We start from the raw sequence: 18,915 nt of genomic DNA on the forward strand, positions 1-18,915 counted from the left end.
GCTGTATCCTACCGTTAACAAAGATTTGTTTTGTAAAAATAACAACCAAAAAGCCAACGTCAAGTGTCGGGGAAAATGAGACACACTTTTATATATTTTCTTATACCATTTGCATGTAGCAAACAGAGAATGTTTGTAATTATATAACCTAGCCCCGGGACTATAAAAGAGCGTTGTTAATTGTTTAAACCACGAACTAGGAATATGGAGTATTTGTGATAACGATATCCCATCTTATCCCAAAGTACTATACTTCTAAATTCCCTATATCTAGAGATCAGACGATCACAATGCAGCTTATGTCAGAAAAACGTGGTGCTCCGATTTCGAAATGCAGAAGATAAAGCGGCAAAAATGAGCCTGTTAGGTGCTTCCAAGTCACGACATGTTGAGGTTTTTTAGCACACGTACACCGGTGGTTGCGATACAATATTTTTGGAACAAGGTACAAGATGAGTAATGTTAACACTCCTTCAGAAATCCCACAATGTAATGACATACGGGTATTCTTATTTTAGAGCACAAAGTCGCAGCTGTTACAGGAGAGCACACGTAGACTGTCACAATTCTTTTTAGTTTATTTCGTGTAATATATAAATAATAAGAAAAGATAATTTACAAAAACACGCGTTATAGACGACATACTTGGAACTTTTAATGAAATCACAGCTTCCGTTAGGAACTCATGCGTTATGTGCGCTAAAACTGCAATCGTGGTAATATACGCATATAACATCAAACATGTTATATTTAGGCATTCCACAAAACGACCGGAACCGTGGCAATGAACGCATATAGAGATTAAACATGGTATATTTAGGTGTTTCATGCCTATGGCGTAAAGTTTTTCAGTTTGAGTTATTTTGATAACCTCCAATTTTTGATCCGCGAGGCCGGAATACGCTTGCTTACAAAAGAAATCTCAAAGATTGTAGCATAACATTTTCAAACCACCATATAGAGGCCATTTTCGAATGCACACATGAGAAGGGTAGGGCCTAGATGTCATCGCTTTTTGAAAAGTGACGTTTCATATGGGTTTTCATGTTACACTGTTGGCCGAAACTTCTACTGCAGATCGGGCAGTTGTATTTCTTCTCGCCAAGGTGTATTGTACGAACGTGGACGTTAAGGTTGCCGCCGGTTGAGAGGTATTTGCCACAGAGTCGGCACTGATGTGTTTTTCGTCCCATATGCACGGTTTCAATGTGGACCTTTAAGTAGTTGCGATGACCAAAGCCCTTGCCGCATTGAGTGCAACGGTGAGGGCGAACGTGGCTTACTTTTACATGCCGGTTTAGCTCAAACTTATGCGGATAGGAGGCGGTACATATGGTGCAGTGGTACATCTCGGCATTGCTGCTACTAGCTCGAACTCGGCTTTTCTCTTTCTTGCGCTTCTTCTTATCCAAAGGCATCTCTGGCAGAGAAATCGTTGGAGAGACAGAGCTGTCGAAAGGAGGGGTGTCGAAGTTTTCTTTTATCAAACTTGGAGGAGAATCGCAAATAACTTTCGGGTAACGGTCGCTTATAAGGTTGATTTTAGCCGCTGGTTTTGTGTCAAACTCTTTGCTGGGGGAGTTAGGCGGAGAGGGAATAGTTACGGAGGAGCTTGGGTGCATTGGGTTCGTGAAAACTCTAGGAGAACTGGAACCTCTTAGCGCTAAGTGTGAGGCGTAATTAAGCATGTTGTACGGCAAATAATTAAACTGGTGATTCATGAGATGTTTTACTGCGAAAGGAACAGATTTTGATTTTTCTTCGACTTGTTGTTGGAAAGCTTTTAGTGCCATTTCTTCTTCCCATTTGCGTTTCAAAATCGCTCGGATAAAATCGCTGGACGCCATCATCTGGGCTCGGTACAATAAAACTGCTCTTTCCGCCTCTTCCTGCTGTGCTGAACGTGCAAATAAAGGAGCTGGGTCAGATGCTTGTTTCTTCTCACAATGCGTCCCTGTTGTCCAATCATTGAATGCGAAATCTTTATGGTCCGAGTCAAACTTGATTCGTTTGTTTCTGCAGCTGAGGTTCAGGGGGTGGTCCTATAAAACAAAAGATGGATTTAGAGGCATTGCAAAACAGATTGACATTGTGCATGAGAAATGTTTGGCTTCTGCGTATTGATACAGCTTATCTGTACATGAGATGTGTTTGCACGACAGGCGTATTACTTTTCGTTGCTTATCAACGAAGCGGAGCACGTCGGAATTTAAATGGCGGATTTAAAAGCGGAAAGGTACCAACGAAATGAGAAAAAGTATCAACGCGGAGCAAATCACGAAGCTATGCGCTTGGTGGCCACGAATAGCCTTGAATCGTGTGTGAACGTGACACCCACGCCCAGCACGACGCGTATTGGCCCTGGACGAGCCATGCGGTAATCATTGATAGCTTAAGTTTTGCTCCGTCATTCCGGAGGATACTGGTGGTTTGTTTTGCCCATTGCTTTAAAACCGTAAGCGTGCGATGTTGAATGACATGAAAGTTTCCCTTGAAATAACGCACTGTTTGAAAAATACGTGAATGTGCGTATAAGAAAGTCTTTTCGAGTCGCATGCAACGTCATGCATTGCAGCCGATGTGCGTGCGGATGCTACTTCCGCTCTGGTCGGTTCAATTAGGTTCATGCTCTTGATTAACCAAGTTAATCACTCTTTTTGTTGAGTGAATGTTTTAATTTGCTATGTCACGCAACACGACAGCAGTCTAACATGCATACACCGTGTTTGGTTCATCTCGGTTCAAATCATGCAATAAGAAAGTGATTATTTTTGTTTGGAGATTACAATGCTCTGTTTAAAGATAAAGTTTGCGTCTAACACCATAGGAATTCCCTCTATGCAAAATCTTGGCTATCTGTAAATAAACTTTCGTTCGACGAAAACCGATATAACCACCGTGGATGATGAAACCAGAGATGCGGAAAAATCGCCGAGGAAACTAAATTGGCGCCACCGGATTTTGTTTATCCAGAACTCAAGACGCACAAAGCGAGCTTTTGTTTTAATTAGGAACCGCAGCGCCCGGGGCTTCCAATAAACGTGACTGTGTCATTGCGGCAGGTTGTTATCGTTGAGCGAATAAATGCCAACTGTGGCCGTAATACCTTGCTTTCGTATCAACTCGTGCTTGCAGAAAATCGGCTCGCGAAAGTGATTGCGGGATAAATGTTCGGTTTAATTAGAACCATCGGTGAACGAAGTCAGTGGGAATGGTTTCGAAGATCGCTCCCGCACTTAACACAAACAAAGGCGCTCGTATCTGCCGACCGCGATTTAATGGCGAAATTACTCGGCCGAGAGAAACTTCGCGTCGAAAACGATCACATCGAAACATCAAGGGCAGAGAGAGGTACACGGTAAAATTAAAGTAACTGATTAACGGAGCCACTTAAAGTTACGAAGTCATGACTCGAGTATTAAAATCAATTGGGTTCGGATTTTCTCAGAAGCCAAACGGGTGCGACTATACTCGATAATTCCAGCGTCAAATAAACTTTCGGTATCAGGGTAAACTCAAAGCGGAACTTGACCTTGTACTTTGGGCTTCAGAAACACGAAATTCCCCGGCTAAAAATGGAGCCAAAATAAACGGGCGGCATGACTGAGTAAATCGTGCGTATTTTTTTGTCGTAAAAATAAACAACCCACGCGCCGTCACTTGTTTGCGGTCGCTACCTCTGGAACTTCAACTTCTTCGGTGATTTTTATTTTTTATGGCAGCCGTAGCAGAGCTGTTCAATTTGGGGTTTCAGTGGTTAGTACGCTTTATTGACGAAAAGTTTGGTTTTTAAGAAATTTCGATTTTGACTTTTCAAACGCAAAAGCCAAAATTAAGACTCTTAAATGTCGCCGAAAATTTAATAAATTATGTAGTATAAGCATAACAGAGTAAACGACCATTATTTCCCTTTGGGTTGCAATAAAGGGATTAATATCAGTTTTATAACAGCGAACTTTTGAAAATTATTTGTTTCGTCCATGTATATACGTCGTGTGACGGCGCATATATACATTTTTAAAGAAAATGTAAAAACAAAATCGAATTTTACTTTTTAGGTCTGTGGTTATCGAAAGCCAAAAGCAAAACCATAGCGCTGAATTTTGAGCTTTAATTGTTACCTCATAGGCTGTTTTACATATTTGAGAAATTTAAATAGAAATTGCGTTTATGAGATTGCTCATATAGGACAGTGCCGGTTAATTTATATTTTTCTCACAAGCAAAATATAGAAAAAAACAAAATAGAGTAAAACACATGAAGTATAGTAGGGTGGGGGAAGATGGGACACCTTTAGCACATAATATACAAATATCCTGATCGTGTTTTAAACAATTAACAACGGTCTATGAGAGTCATGATGAGGACATAGTTTCATATTTCTTTGAATGTTCTTATTTACTAATGAATGGGACGAGAAAATGGAGTTAAAAAGTGTTCTATCTACCCCCATCTTACTGTATATTTTGTATCAGTAATTAGCTTTAACCGCACTTTAACTGACGCGAAAACAACAGCTCGATCATATATAACGTTGGGTTATAAGGTGGTGCTGGTTATTATTCTCCTTTATCGCCCGATTTGGTAATAAACAAATAATATTTACAGAATTATATAACCGCTTCATCGCGACTCAATAGAGCATTGTTAATTGTTAAAAACACTTAGAAAAGGTCGGATATTATGTAATAGCGCTATTCATATTTTACCGACACATCAACTTATATGGAGCTTTTATACGTTTTTTTATATTTAAGTTAGTTTTTAAATATATATATTTGAACGTTTTTACCTGGCTCTCCAGTTTTGGTGATTCGTAACCACTGCGGTGATCTTGTTGTTGATCTTCATCATCTCTTGGAGGACTTGATGCAGTCAGTCCTTTCTGGAAGAAGTAATCGTCTCCAGACTCACTGGGAGTTATGCTTCCCCGGAGGTGGAACAGGTCTGCAGCATGGATGAGAGGTGGAGGATGGGATCGCAACATCTTCCAAAGATTTTTCTAGTCGTTGTGAAATCTGGTCGACGCTTGATAAAATGCGCCAGCCGGCGCCGCTCTCTAGGTTTTCTTGGGCTACAAGAAAAAGAAAAAAGGGACGAAATCAGTTCTCTCGCTTTGTTAGAATGAACATGTGACGCTCACCATCGCTCTTCCGTGAAGCTGCCGCTGTTTTGGTTATGGAGATCGGTGGTTCTCTTTAACAGGGTCAAGGCCGGCTGAACGTGACATGAACGGATCATACCCATGACGTCGTAGCTTGTCGTTTCAAATAAACTAGTCATGCTCAAACCGCGAACACTGAATTCTAATATCATCTCGTTAACCGCGATCCGATTAAAAGCTCACCGATTTTGTTTAACAGCAGAAAATACGAACCAATATTTTTAATTTCATTTCCTCTGACGTTGCGGAGTTTGTTTATGTTGTTATTTCGAGCAATTCTAATAAATTCGCGAATAAGTGCCTCAGAAAACTGATGATTAATTTGAAACTTTCCACTGTGAACATAAACACACCCTGCAGAAATAACAATAACAGATAAAACACCTCGCCCGCGGCGTCAAAACACGTACTTGTCAATCATTTTCGTAAGATAGCCACGGACAATTTTCGTCGAGTAGTTTTTATGCTTCGCTTACACTGTCGCCGATGAGGTGTAATTAATAAGCTATTTTGGGCTGTGCTTGGTCACAGTTTGGCATTTTCTCGGGGTTAAAAGCAAAGCTGCGTAAGTGCGTAACGGGAGCACATTCACGTAAGTTGTGTGTGTCGCATTTACATGTACATGGTAAGAAGACGCTTTTAAATTAAGTGTAAAGAGAAAACGACAACTACGGAACCTGTACAACTATAAACAGCTGCTGGACGCTTTGGTTTCAATGCAAATTCAACGCGAGCAATTTAATGCCAAAAAAAGCCAATATAAAATAATCAGCAACTTTATTTATCATATTTTCAGAGTATATACGGAGTTTTACCGAAATCGGCCAAGCGTTTAACAGCTAAATCATAATTCCGAGCGGCCTACGCCCGCCCGTTCGCGTCTAAATATAAACCAATGTATTCGAAATATGGTAGTTAAAATTAATAGCTCTCGCAGTAATAAAGATAATTCCAACAGCACAGTTGCCGCTCCCGAAAATCGGGGTACGCGGTCGCAACATGACTAATTTGCGGCGTCCGTACGCCCAGAAACTTATTAACTTAATTTGTACGAGGCAAAAGTATTACGCCTAACAGGAGGCTTTGGGTATTTTTTACATAATGAACGGATGCGAGATAACGAAAACAATAACTAGTTGTTTAGAAGAGATAAGCAGCGACACGACCGCACTAAATCGCAGAGGACTTGTAACATTTTTTGCATATTCGATGGACTTATTTCAATACCTCCAAACCGACTCAACATATTTCTAAGTCTAGTTACAGGTATTGTTGACAGATTGAAGTGGGACTATTGGGCTTATGGCGGATAACACTCCGGTAAAACTGATACCAAAGCCGACCTCACAATCACGAATTATTCGCTCATTCTTTCGCGAACAATACAGGCTCAATTCTCTGTGCCGACGTCATGACACCAAAGAGCCGATTCCGCGAAACTTAAAAACAGTCTCGCAAAGAATTGCATAAAAGGCCAAAATAAACAAGTCGTAAAAGAAACTAAAATTAAATTTAGAACCTCAAAGCACCTGTATAAAGCAAATTAAACTTATTTTTAAAGTATTTTTTTTTTAAATCTTGAAAGTAAATTGTACTTGTATTAGCACAATGCAAAGTATATTGATAATAACTGTCAATCAAAAATCGTTCGCGCCTGATTTTACACTGTTTTAGAAAATTGAAATAACCTGGGTGCAAACGGGCTAATAAATTTAATTAAAATTAAAAACAAACGAAGGTGTACCATGTCACATGCCATGTTAAAAGTTATTTCTCCAAAGCGAACCCCATTGTTATTTTTACGTAATTTACGCACAAGTGTCACGCTTGTATCGTGCACGCCCTAGCGGCGACATTTTAAACGTGACCCATCCGCACCCATGTTTTAAAATATGATGTAATTTTTCTAAAAGCGTAGTTTTGTACCGGATGGGCCTAACTTCTAAAACCGCGAAAGGAAGTGAATATGCATATTCATAAATTATGTATTTCTCCTTGTTTTTAGAGAACCGGCGTTACCAGGTTCAAATCCACGCAAATGCAAATCTTGGTTAAAAAAGACAACAGCTAATATTACATTAGGGTATATTTTTTGCTTAGTTCACCCCATTTTGGTCATTGCGATGTACTTAATCAAAAAAAGGAAAAAAGCCATCGTCGATCTTTGTTTAAACTAGGGTAGTAATATCACTTGCAATAAAAAAATAAAATAAAATGTTTGTATGGTTCTGTTATTGAATAAGTGGCGTTTATTGTAAAATTAATCGTTTACAGTTTATTGGCACGAAAGGTTATGTAATCGTAGTTCTGGTAAAAACCCGTTTTGAGAACCAGGTTAAATATTAACTCAAGCACTGGCTCATGTATAAGGCTATTAAACCTACGTAGGCACTTGATAGACATAGTTGTACTTATAGTTATGTGGGTTGAAGTTAGATATACCGTTAGCATCTAATACCTATATTTAACAATCGTGATTTTCAACCCCTTTTTAAACGTGAGGGTATACAGTTACATAATTCAGTAAATAGTTTTTGTTTACTATTAAATAGGGCGATAAAATAGAATAAAAACATGTCCCATCTTACTCTAATTCATATTATACAACCGTGCCACTATGGTAAACTTTGAAATATATATCTGTGACAAGTGGGAGACGTTGTGGTGACTGTTCGGAGTAATCAGTGAATTTGACGCGCATGAGCACGCAAGAATTGCCCCTGGCAGAAAGTGCTTACAACTGAACTGACTTATGTAAGCCAAAAGAACAGCAACGTACAAAATACGGGGCAGCATGATTAGCATTTTAAATGTATTCAACTGGTTAAAATGAACACGTTTAACAGTACAGTCGTCTGTAAAGTTACAGGCATATTAGGTTTGATGAGTTTTATGAAATGACGCGACGTACACGTGACGGGAGATTTTTGGTTGTTGTTGTTGCTGTTGTCTTAATATGCGTACTGTTCACCATTGCGAGTTGTGAGGGGGGAAATATAACGATAGAAATGGGAGGCAATGCCGTGTTTACCTGCGTGGTGCAGTTCAATGAAACCACGACACCAGTAGAAGGTCAGATTAAATGGAAATGGAAACCAGAGGTAAGAAACCTTAGTAAAGTAAACTGTGTATTTTAAATTGTTACAGTATTTTAAAACTATAACACTTATAGTGTGTTGTCGCTTTGAACTTGTATTATGATAGATTATATTGGTAGCAGTACCTGGTATGCTATGGTATATGGGACACATTTTGAATCCATTTTATCTTCCCATTTAGTAGTAAACAAAGAACGTTCAAAGAATTACAAAACCGAATCCTTACGATTTCCATAGACCGTTTTTTAATTGTTTAATACACGATCCGGATACTAGGATATTACGTTTTAAAGGTGTCCCATCTTACCCCACGGTACTATACTAGTCACACATTTAAAGAAGACATATTAGTTTTTATAAAACGGTAGGAGTTGAAATCATAGGCGATATAACTTTTAGTACGCATAACTCTAGCAATATTTTAATGCACAAACACTTAGTTATATAGTTTAATAATATACGGGAACATTTAAGACTTTCATATAGATCGGCGAAACAATTGTACCAGCATAGTATAGTGAAGTCACTTTAGGAGTCATGCTGAGGATACGGTTTTGTAATTTCTTGAATGTTCGTTTTTTTACTACCAAATGGGATGAGAAAATAGAATAAAAACCTGTCCCATCTTCCCCCGCCCAACTTTGTATAGACTGAAAATAAATACAGACTCTTTCAAGGAATGTCATTTATAAACATTTTCAATATAGTCGGAAGCAGCGTGGCGAGAAATCGAAGATGGAAAAGGTTCTGTTCAAACTACAAACTCGACCGAGTACATGAGTTCACAACTAACTATACACAATGTAAGCTTAACAGACAGAGGAACATACGGATGCTATTCACAGGAGAATAAAATCAATGAAACAAATTTATTAGTCGGATGTAAGTTTCTTCTGTTGTTTTCTTTTTGTTTTGTTTTACGACAGTATTATAACACGAGATGTAACTTTGTGGCGATTATTTTTATGTATGGCTGACACTTTGGACAGTCGATAAGGGACCACTGGGTTGGAATAATTATCATTAAATTTCCCTTACTCAAGAACACAACGCTCACAATATTAGCAGAGACAAGCCTCGAACCCGTAATCTCTGGATTAGTGGCAGGCGCACCGATAAATTGAAATCATATTTAAATTCCCACATATTTTATATCATGCTTTAAAACCGTGAATAATTAATACTCTAAAACAAATTATAGATCCTCCGGACACGCCACGAGAAATACATTGCGAAACCAACGGAATGCTGTCTATCATGACGTGTTGTTGGGATATAGGAAGAGAGACTTATCTGAACGCAACATACACTGTAACATACACTATTCAGTAAGTGGTAAAAAAACGTCAAGGTTATGAAGCTGTGACCCTGATGATGTCTCGCGTATGGCTGATCAAACGTAGGTAAAACAAAGTTTACGTCATTCACCAGAAGGGCAATTTGGTATTATACATTGTGTATGGTAACTACGGGAGCAAATTTAAAAATACTGTTTCGTAAGGTTGCTTTACATGCGAATATAACTGGTATTTATAAGAGAGTTGACTTTATGTTTATTTTTATATGATTTGACGGGCGTGTGTCATTTGATTCGGTAACATGAGGTTTGTAATTATAACAGGCGACTCTGATAAAATAAAGACCAAGCGTTCTACTTCATAACTTAAAGGCCAGCATGCATTGCTGGATTTGCACGAAAGTAATAATAGATAAATTTAACGTTTCTGGTAAAATGTTTAAAGCAAGTTTGTCCCAGTAGTTACGAAGAAGGAATCGAAAACATTAGCTCAATGTCAAACTGCATCGGTTTGGACGTAACTAGCTATTATAATCGTGAATATGCTATGGACGTCACAGCTGCAAATGATCTTGGTGAATCTGTCTCTGATTTGGTGACATACACACCATGTAAAGCTGGTACGCTGTTTATAGAAGTTACTATTAATCGTTGGAATTCAATTGAAAAATAATTCACTAGCCAACAACGGTTAATTTGTTTAGGCCAATCAGAATGTGGTAATTTGCTGAAATTGTCGTTATCTTTTCTGCTGTGTAATAGGTTGGGGAAAGATGGGACATGTTTTCACTTTCCTTTTTTGGCCCATTTGGTGTTAACCAAAGAATATTTACAGAATTAAATAATGGCATCCTCACGACTCTAAAGCATTGTTAATTGTTAAAAACACAATCAGGAAATACGGGATTTAGGTGCTAACGGTATCCCATCTTACCCCACAGAGCCAAGAAATATGTTTTATTTAAACGATTGCCGAAGCGCTCGGACTTTGTAAATTGAAATGATCTCAAAACGTTTGGGTAAATAGCGGAAGGTACCTCTTTTTAAGTGATTAGCCTACGCAACCGACGTCATCTATACTGTTTTTCAATTTTAAATATTATAAAGCATTTTTAGGCTATGTTATGTGGCAACACTCGTGGGGATCTACCGCTGTAGAAATTCCCGTAACCGAACACTCGTTGCATTGACTCTAAAAAACAACGGTATTTTGCGTTTTCGAAGGACAGCAACTAAAATAGTCCTAAATCTAAATTAATAGAGTAGCAAAAGTTTGCGAAATTGCCTTCCAGAATATAGAAAATAGCACATTACACGGTTTATATATTACTGCAAAGTTATTGCACGTTTCCTTAACTCACAGATCATTAGGATATTGGGATGATAAAACATCTACAGTAATACAAAGTCCCGAATCAGACCCCCGAACCATCGTTTGCAATACGAAGCAAGTCATAACTAAGTACGGCACCACAGCGCGAGTAGGGTGCTGCCCCGTCATCGTAAAAACTCCGCAAAAAGAATCAGACGTTTTTATACATTCAAAGAAATACATTCTGTCGGCTGTTGGTACTAACCAACTTGGAAGTGTGCGTACTAGGAAATACAATGAGCATCCTTTTATGTGGGGTAATTATTTTGGTAGACAAATACACATTGGTGAAATACTAACAACAGTAACAAGTAAATGGGCCTGAAATATAACACGTTTTGAAACGACATAAAAATATATCACAACTTCATTTAACAATATAAAGCTGTTTTAGTTCAAGTATGCTTTAAATGAAAGCCCCAACTTTCTGAACTCTCTTTATAATGAAAAACACTGTTTCTATTGCATGCATCTTTAAAATAAGGCACAACTTTTAAATCAAGCTTCAAATTGTTTTAAAAAGCATCTAATTACACAGGTTTTAACATTTTTTTGCATGTTGTGGCTATTTTGCATGAATAAAAATGCATGCTTACCTTATTTTAAGTCCCGATAACTATGTGTTTTATATCGACAGTGAAAACAGGCCCCCCTTCCAATGTCACAGTCATCTACTGTGAAGGTTCTGGCACTCAATCCTCTAGCCTGTTAGTAAAATGGGCAAAGCCAACAGACACCAGGGGTTATTTGAATCTTGAATATAAAACTCGACACCGCATCGCAAACAGTGAGGACATCTGGCATGTAAATATTATTTTTCTTGGTACAAAATATATGTTATAGAAAATTGGATTGAGTGAGTTTCTATTGATTATTATTCCGACGATGTGTCTATTTGTAGTTAGCCAGTCTGCCTCTAACCCAGTGGTCACTATTGGGTTGTCCAAATCATCAGCCATACATAAATCAAAAATTACCACCCACAAGTAACATTCATGGTATCTCGTAAGTGGGCACGAGGTGTATGAAACAAAACACCTGTGTTATAACAAATTTCATTTTCCCGCCATACAAAGATAAAGCAAGTTACATCATTCATTCAGTAAAAAACAAAAATTCATTCATTAAAAATAAAAACAGAAGCATCCGTGTGAATCATAGCAGTAATTTAAAAACTGTACTGTGTTTAAATTGTATTTCCTAAACACCCAAGTTTTTTTACTAAATATAACTTTTATACAATCTTTGGGCAAGGCACTCAAGAAAAAAAATTGCTCCATTCCTATTACCGGTCATTAACAAATAAAAAAAAAAAACATTAAAAAAGTTTTACATACATATATGACAACTTGTAATGTGCTATATTTCCAATTCTTGTCCCTCTATGCAAGAAGAAATAAATTTTGATTTTATTTCAATACAGAATGACGAAAGAATTCCAGACCTAACAACTCGTATCATAAACCTGCACCCTAACACACAGTATGAGGTACAAGTGGCAGCTAAACCAGCTGATTCATGGTATGGTGGGTTCTGGAGTGACTGGAGTGAAGAAGTGTTACAAACTACAGCGAATACTGGTGTGTACTAATGAAATATAACTTTTTGGTAAAAAGAAGACAAGACGTGTTTTGCTTTTTATGAAATGATAGTGTTTTGCTAAAATTTTATAAAAAATGCACGAATATTATAATTTAAAGATAATTTTTTACCAACATTCAATCAGATTTTAAACTAATGTTATAGAATTTACACTAATACATGTATTGTATATGCTGTTGCTGCTAGGTATAATATACATAGAAAAGAAAAAAACAAACAATTGCCACAAAGTATCTTTCAGACTATCAACAATATTTTACAAACTGATATACTGACTCTTATTTTCAAACATTAAAACACTTTTTCACATGCATTATTATCTTATGAGACAATTTTAATCCAATGTAATCAACCTGATAATCAATATTACAAGACATATTTATACTTTACTAAAATTTATAATATAATTCTCATATTACAATATAAAACTCAAAAAGTGTTGAAACACTATTATTATTACAAGAGGACTAAACAATGCACAAGCAATCTCTTTCTTAATAAAGAAAATACCATTAACATTCAAGTTCAAAACAAGCAAAAGTGAACATTTTTTCCAGCTCCAAGCACTGAATTTGAGTTTCTACACATAGTAGCTACAAATGATGTGACTCAAAATTTGATTGAGTTAAAACTGGATTGGCAACAATATGGTCGCCCTGATGATGCCACATTTTACTACAAGATCAATTGTAACCACGAAGTGGTAATTATTTAAATAATGTTGTATATTAAATACTAGATGTTTGGTATATTAATATATTGTTGGTTTCATTCATATGCGCATAAGTTTTAAAGGATAAAAGTTTGTTATCTTTACTGTATAGTGTTTATTTTAAGACATGTTTGTAAGATATTAAATTGTTTATGCATTTAGACTGGGTACTCTAATATATTTTCATGATTTATACGCATACCCATGTTAGGCGCCTATGGTTTCATTTCATTTTCCCGTTTGGACCCTTTTTTTTCTTTCTACTGTTTAAGTATAATATAATTTAAAACTTGCATTATGTATAGTGGGGTGGGGGAAGATGGGACACCTTTAGCACAAAATATATAAATATCCTGATCGTGTTTTAAGCAATTAACAACGGTCTATGAAAGTCGCGAGGACAAGGTTTTATAATTCTTTGAATGTCCTTTGTTTACTACCAAAATGTACGAGAAAATAGAATGAAAAAGTGTCCCATCTTCCCCCATCCTACTATATATTTACCAGCTTCCATAAAATAACTGTAAGAGTTTAAATAGCTAATTTTTTTTATTTAATAGTTTAACTAGCTTAATATATTTTCTGGGCATATAAATGAACAAACCATGTATTATATAACCAACAAATGCTTCAATTGGCTTTTAGTTAAACTTCCCATCTCATACAACACACTATACCTATGAGTTGACCAACCCAGGATACAACTTCTTCGTCAGTGGGACATATTGCAACTCAATTGGCTGTTCTGGGACTGTAACTGAAACTGTCAATCTAAGTGCTGGTAGGTTAAAATCATTTTAATGTTTATCATATGCGTTTTATAATTCTCATCGACTTGTACTGGTTTCTAATAAGTTAAATTTTAGTTCCATTATCTCACACATACATGTTTACAGAATTCTCCATTACTGTTTTCTCATTCTTTTTTTACCATTTCAGCTCCTTCACCTGTGCAGAAGGTTAACTTATCCTTTCATGCTAATACTGCAGAAACAACCTGGGCGTTTACTGAATCATCCTCTAGCATATGTAATGTGGGAATTTACTCAAATTTAAGGTATTATGTGTTACTTGTGTAACTTTCTTGACGGATTTTTGAAATAAAATACCTTATTTTATAAGAACTGTTATTTATACCCCTTTCACAATAAATAAAATATAGCAAATATAAGACTACCTTTCAAATTAAAACCGCGCTTAACAAGAATAGCGGAGAAAATATTGTAAATCATAATAGATACCATTTACTAATAATTAACTAATATTATACACAGTTTAAAAGGTATAGACATTACTAGTATAAACTAATACTTATGCCCATTGTAAAAGGTGATAATTATCTTGTAAATACAGATCTAATGATGGTGAAAGTAACTTTTTTGAAACTGCGATACAAGAACAAGTACAGGTTCAATGTTCAACTGAAACAGTTACCTTCAATTTTTCCAATCCTTCTCCATGTTATGGATATTTTGGTTTCGTTTCACGAAATATGGTGGATGGAATTCAAGAAATAATTACTATGTCTCTTTCCAGCAATGCAACTCTGTGTAAGTGTTTTGTGTATTGGATTGTTGATACATTATGTAGTATATTATGCAAAAAATATAAATATCATACTAAAATATGGTTTTCGCTAATAAAAAGAAAACAAAGAGATTCTAGATCCCCAAATTTAAACTAAAATTTGTTAAAAAATTAAATTGTTTTTTATTTAAATTAATTTGCATAGTTATTCAAAACATAATTTGCTGTCATTTTCAGATGAACCTACTCTGGAAAAAGTTACAACATTTTCTGCCATCACATCTCAAAACAAATATGAAGTTCAAGTTAATTGGCAACTGGCCGAAAAATTTTGTGAAAATTTGCATTATGGCCTAAGTTTATATGTTTTATACAAACCATTTGCTGGTGCTGAATGCACTAGTAATTACCCCTGTCCACCTGAAACATCTTTTCATCAACAGGTATTAAAAAGAAAGAATAAAACTGATACCACATACCGTTTAGTAGTATTACACTATATATGAGCTATAATACATTTTCAAGTTTATATTTTCTAAGGATCTATTTTAGCTTGTTCAATAGTGCATATTTACAGTAACGTGAAAATATTACAATTTTTCTATACTTACACTGGCATTTATTTGTAGTTTTCACATATGGTTACCTTTAATACATTGTGTAGATAGGAAACTGCACACAAGGCTCAATTTCTTTACAAATTACGGATAATTTGTATGGGTCAACCAGTTATGAGTTTGGCCTGCATGCTTGTTGTAGTTCATCCGCTGGAACACCAACAACTTGTTATCAGCTTTCTGAAGATGTCATTTCTGGTGAAACTATTGCTGGAGGTAAAATTATAAGCGTTGATTTTGTTTAAAATAATTACTGTATAATAAATCTATTCATCAGCAATATAGAAAGATTGTTTTCAGACAGTAGGGCAGGGTGTATGGTGCCAGATATGCACATCTAACAGTTTATTATTAATTTTTAGCACCAAGTAAGCCAGAGAGATTTCAATGGGTAAATCCTCTAACATTGACATGGTCCCAACCAAGACACAAAAATGGAAACATTGGAGGTTACTTTGTTCAATATGGCATCAAAAATGAAGATACAACCAAGACACCACCCCAAGTTCAAACTACCAAAACTTCTATTGACACAGACATTACTTGTTCCGATTCAAATAACCAATCAATTTATTGGGCAGAAGTATCTGCATATAATATAAATGATGACCAAACAAAGCTCTATGGCAATTCAAGCTACATTGAAGGAATGCCATGTGCAATGTATGTTGCAGGTTAGTAAATTGTTTTTCCTTGTACATACAGTATACCAAATACACTAAAAAACTTGGTGTTTTGCACGGTGACACTTCCTAATTCACCAATAATAGTGTATTTTGATATTACATATTTTATCTGTATGCTACATCAAGTGTATTGGTTATATGTGTTTTGCACGGTGACACTTCCTAATTCACCAATAAGTGTATTTTGATATTACAAATTTTATCTGTATGCTATATCAAGTGTATTGGTTATATAATTTGACATTGTACGTAATTTTAGTGCAAGGCCCTATCACACCAATTGATGTTGGCTTGATGATTGGTCTTGCTTTTGGGATTGCAGCTCTGGTTGCAACGTTTGCATTGGCACACTATCACCGGAAGAAAATTAAAAAAGCATTAAGGGAGAAAATATGGCCCCCAGTACCAGAACCAAACATATACATTGGCTTCACCACAGATGTGGCAAGCATTGATTGCGTCAATCCTGCTATTTCAAATCTCAGTTTGCAATCATTTAGTTCAAGGTGAAGGAATGGTATACTATTCAAACTTTGAAGGGACATCTTATTTGGTCCTAATTTGCTTAAAAAAGGACGTCAAATAAAATACATTCTTTTTATTTAAAAAAAAATAAACGTCACTCTGTTCATAGAATAACTGTAATGTCTCTGTATATTACAAAAACATTGGAACTATCTATATGCATGGGTGTTTATAACTGAATGAATAAACCTTGCGGCAGTTTACGAGTTACCAAGTATGTTACTTTGTAGGTGATTATTTTTTTTGTGCTTATAATTTGGACAACCCATTAGTGACCACTGGGTTGAGCAATTGCCTTGCACAAGGACACATACACCCACAGTGGTGGCAGCGACGAGTCTTGAATCCATTACCTCTGGGTTCGAGGCAGGCGATCATCATTTTAACTCCATCTTTTTTTCTCAGAGACAACGATTTAGTTGATGAAGTTGCTGCAGACATTCGTGACATAACATATGTGAATCCATGCCCTGAAAATAAAGCAAATTCTACCAACGCAAACAACAGAACGTCTGTAACTAGTGATCACAATCATAACAACAACAACAACAGCAGCATAACCTCAGATACAAATCAAGGTAAGTTTGTTTTTTTTTATGTGAAAATTAGCGTTTTTTGTCCACAGTGCTTTATCGTGAATTTCTAACTGAAGCATTTCATTAAACACATTTTTTTTTCGAATCTTAATCATTTTTAAGATTTTGATATAAATAAATCATTTTCAGATCCTATTGAAGATCTTGGCCTACAGTCCAATGACAGTGAATCTGGTGGGACTAATGTAGACTCAACCTATACTTACTCCACATTCATGGCATACAGTGTTGTGTCTCCTTTGTTGACGGACAGTAGGGATGTGAGTGGGCAAATATCATCAGGTACAAGCTCTTGGAGATCACTTTTGTATCCACGGGCAACAGCCCAGTTAAACTTGGGGGGTTTGGAACGACCAACAAGAAGGAGAGCTTCTAGTTATTGTGAAAGCGTGACCAGCAGAAGCACAGGACTAGAATCATATGTCAGGTAATAACTTTTGGTAGTTTTATTATGAAAATTTAAAATGTATCACATTAGAGCATTAGTTTTGACTTAGTTTCAGTTTTTACATGATTTTGTAAAATTTTTCTGCTTGTTTTGTTGAATTTTAACATTATAGTCAATTAGAAATACAACTGATGGTGCATTTGTAGATATTGCAGACAACCCAACAGAGTACAAAACAGTGATCACCACACAAATACTTCTGCAAGGGATTCTGATTCTTCTCCAATGATTACGTACACAAGGATAGCGGTTGGAATGGATGGCAGCCCAACATTTGTGCCAGAAGCCAATAGTGATGATGCCACTGCCAATATATTTGTGTTTCCAGACAGCAATACCAGTCAATGTAGATTCACCCATCACAGATTACGAGGGGAGTCGTGGTACGGAAAATACTCAACTGAAGGTGATTCGCTGTTTCAGTCATCAGATTTAAACTACAAGGGGTCTTTGGCTTCATATGTAGCTGAGGTTGACCAGCCTAGTCATCCTGCTGATAGTGGACCAGACTGCAACGAGCATGCCAGAGATAATGGTGAAAATTTGGAACCTATCTTAGAATTTGGTTCAATGGATTCTGTGGATCAATTATACCCTGGAAGAGCGAGAGAAAACAACATTAATCGATCATCTGATGATAATGAAGAGCAGTCGAAATCCACATTTTCTTACGACAGTGAAATGCCACAAACAGATTATGTTACTGTGGGTGAAGCTATGAGCTTGGGCGCCAATGGATCAGAACTTGCAACCACTCTGTCAACAAGTGACTACAGTTTTCACAGAGACATGTTGATTTCTCAGGTATGATATTTATTAATAAAGCCACTTTTGACCAACAGCTGATTTCCAACTTTAAAAACAATGCTTGTACTTAAAAAATTCATTAGCCAAATTTAACACATTTTGTTTAAAAGTGTCTATACATTCAAAATAGCTCAAAACTTAGCTCAAGGTTTTCTCATGCAGTCCTCGTCCATGAAAGATGATCATAATGACTCCCATGACACAACAGATGATTTTTTGCATCAAGACAACGATATGAACCAGGACGAAGAGAATGGAGTATGGACTCTTACATCACAGCAAAACGCAGTCGAAAATGATTACATAACCGCAGTTAGCCCTAACGGCGATTTAAACTGACTTTTATATTTTCTAATATTACAGTTCATTAATTTTTATGTTTTTATTTTATTTTCGCTGAGATATATTGTGAAAATAAAGAAAAGAGTAAGTTAAAGGTACCTCAAAGACTACAGTGTATCAGC

General features: G+C 36.3%; 2 protein-coding genes across 4 annotated transcripts; one reads left to right on the top strand and one right to left on the bottom strand.

Moving 5' to 3' along the window:
- Nucleotides 1–560: 560 nt before the first annotated feature.
- On the bottom strand, nucleotides 561–7,439 carry LOC149735798 (uncharacterized). The gene is made up of 3 exons (XM_089878258.1): nucleotides 5,144–7,439; nucleotides 4,793–5,074; nucleotides 561–2,042 (listed from the first exon to the last, which is right to left on the bottom strand). Exons 2-3 carry the CDS (start codon nucleotides 4,985–4,987, stop codon nucleotides 999–1,001), a joined length of 1,239 nt encoding a protein of 412 aa, XP_089734384.1. The 5' UTR covers nucleotides 4,988–5,074; nucleotides 5,144–7,439; the 3' UTR covers nucleotides 561–998.
- Nucleotides 7,440–7,576: 137 nt separating this feature from the next.
- On the top strand, nucleotides 7,577–18,891 carry LOC149735799 (uncharacterized). Of its 3 annotated transcripts, none has more exons than XM_089878236.1 (18): nucleotides 7,577–8,265; nucleotides 8,970–9,144; nucleotides 9,464–9,590; nucleotides 10,022–10,179; nucleotides 11,569–11,735; nucleotides 12,355–12,511; nucleotides 13,091–13,236; nucleotides 13,891–14,026; nucleotides 14,185–14,302; nucleotides 14,599–14,795; nucleotides 15,010–15,215; nucleotides 15,437–15,605; nucleotides 15,752–16,063; nucleotides 16,335–16,581; nucleotides 17,006–17,178; nucleotides 17,326–17,623; nucleotides 17,791–18,448; nucleotides 18,614–18,891. In XM_089878236.1, the coding sequence occupies exons 1-18, from the start codon at nucleotides 8,062–8,064 to the stop codon at nucleotides 18,788–18,790; spliced, it is 3,825 nt and encodes a 1,274-aa protein (XP_089734362.1). In that variant the 5' UTR covers nucleotides 7,577–8,061; the 3' UTR covers nucleotides 18,791–18,891. The 3 variants fall into 3 exon arrangements, with proteins under 3 accessions (XP_089734362.1, XP_089734361.1, XP_089734363.1); XM_089878235.1 differs by lacking the exon at nucleotides 10,022–10,179 and adding an exon at nucleotides 10,923–11,188; XM_089878237.1 differs by lacking the exons at nucleotides 7,577–8,265; nucleotides 8,970–9,144; nucleotides 10,022–10,179.
- The last annotated feature ends 24 nt before the right edge of the window (nucleotides 18,892–18,915 follow it).

Source organism: Ciona robusta, chromosome 5 (genome assembly GCF_009617815.1).
Source record: "Ciona robusta chromosome 5, ASM961781v2".
In the NCBI taxonomy this organism is placed as follows: Eukaryota; Metazoa; Chordata; class Ascidiacea; order Phlebobranchia; family Cionidae; genus Ciona; species Ciona robusta.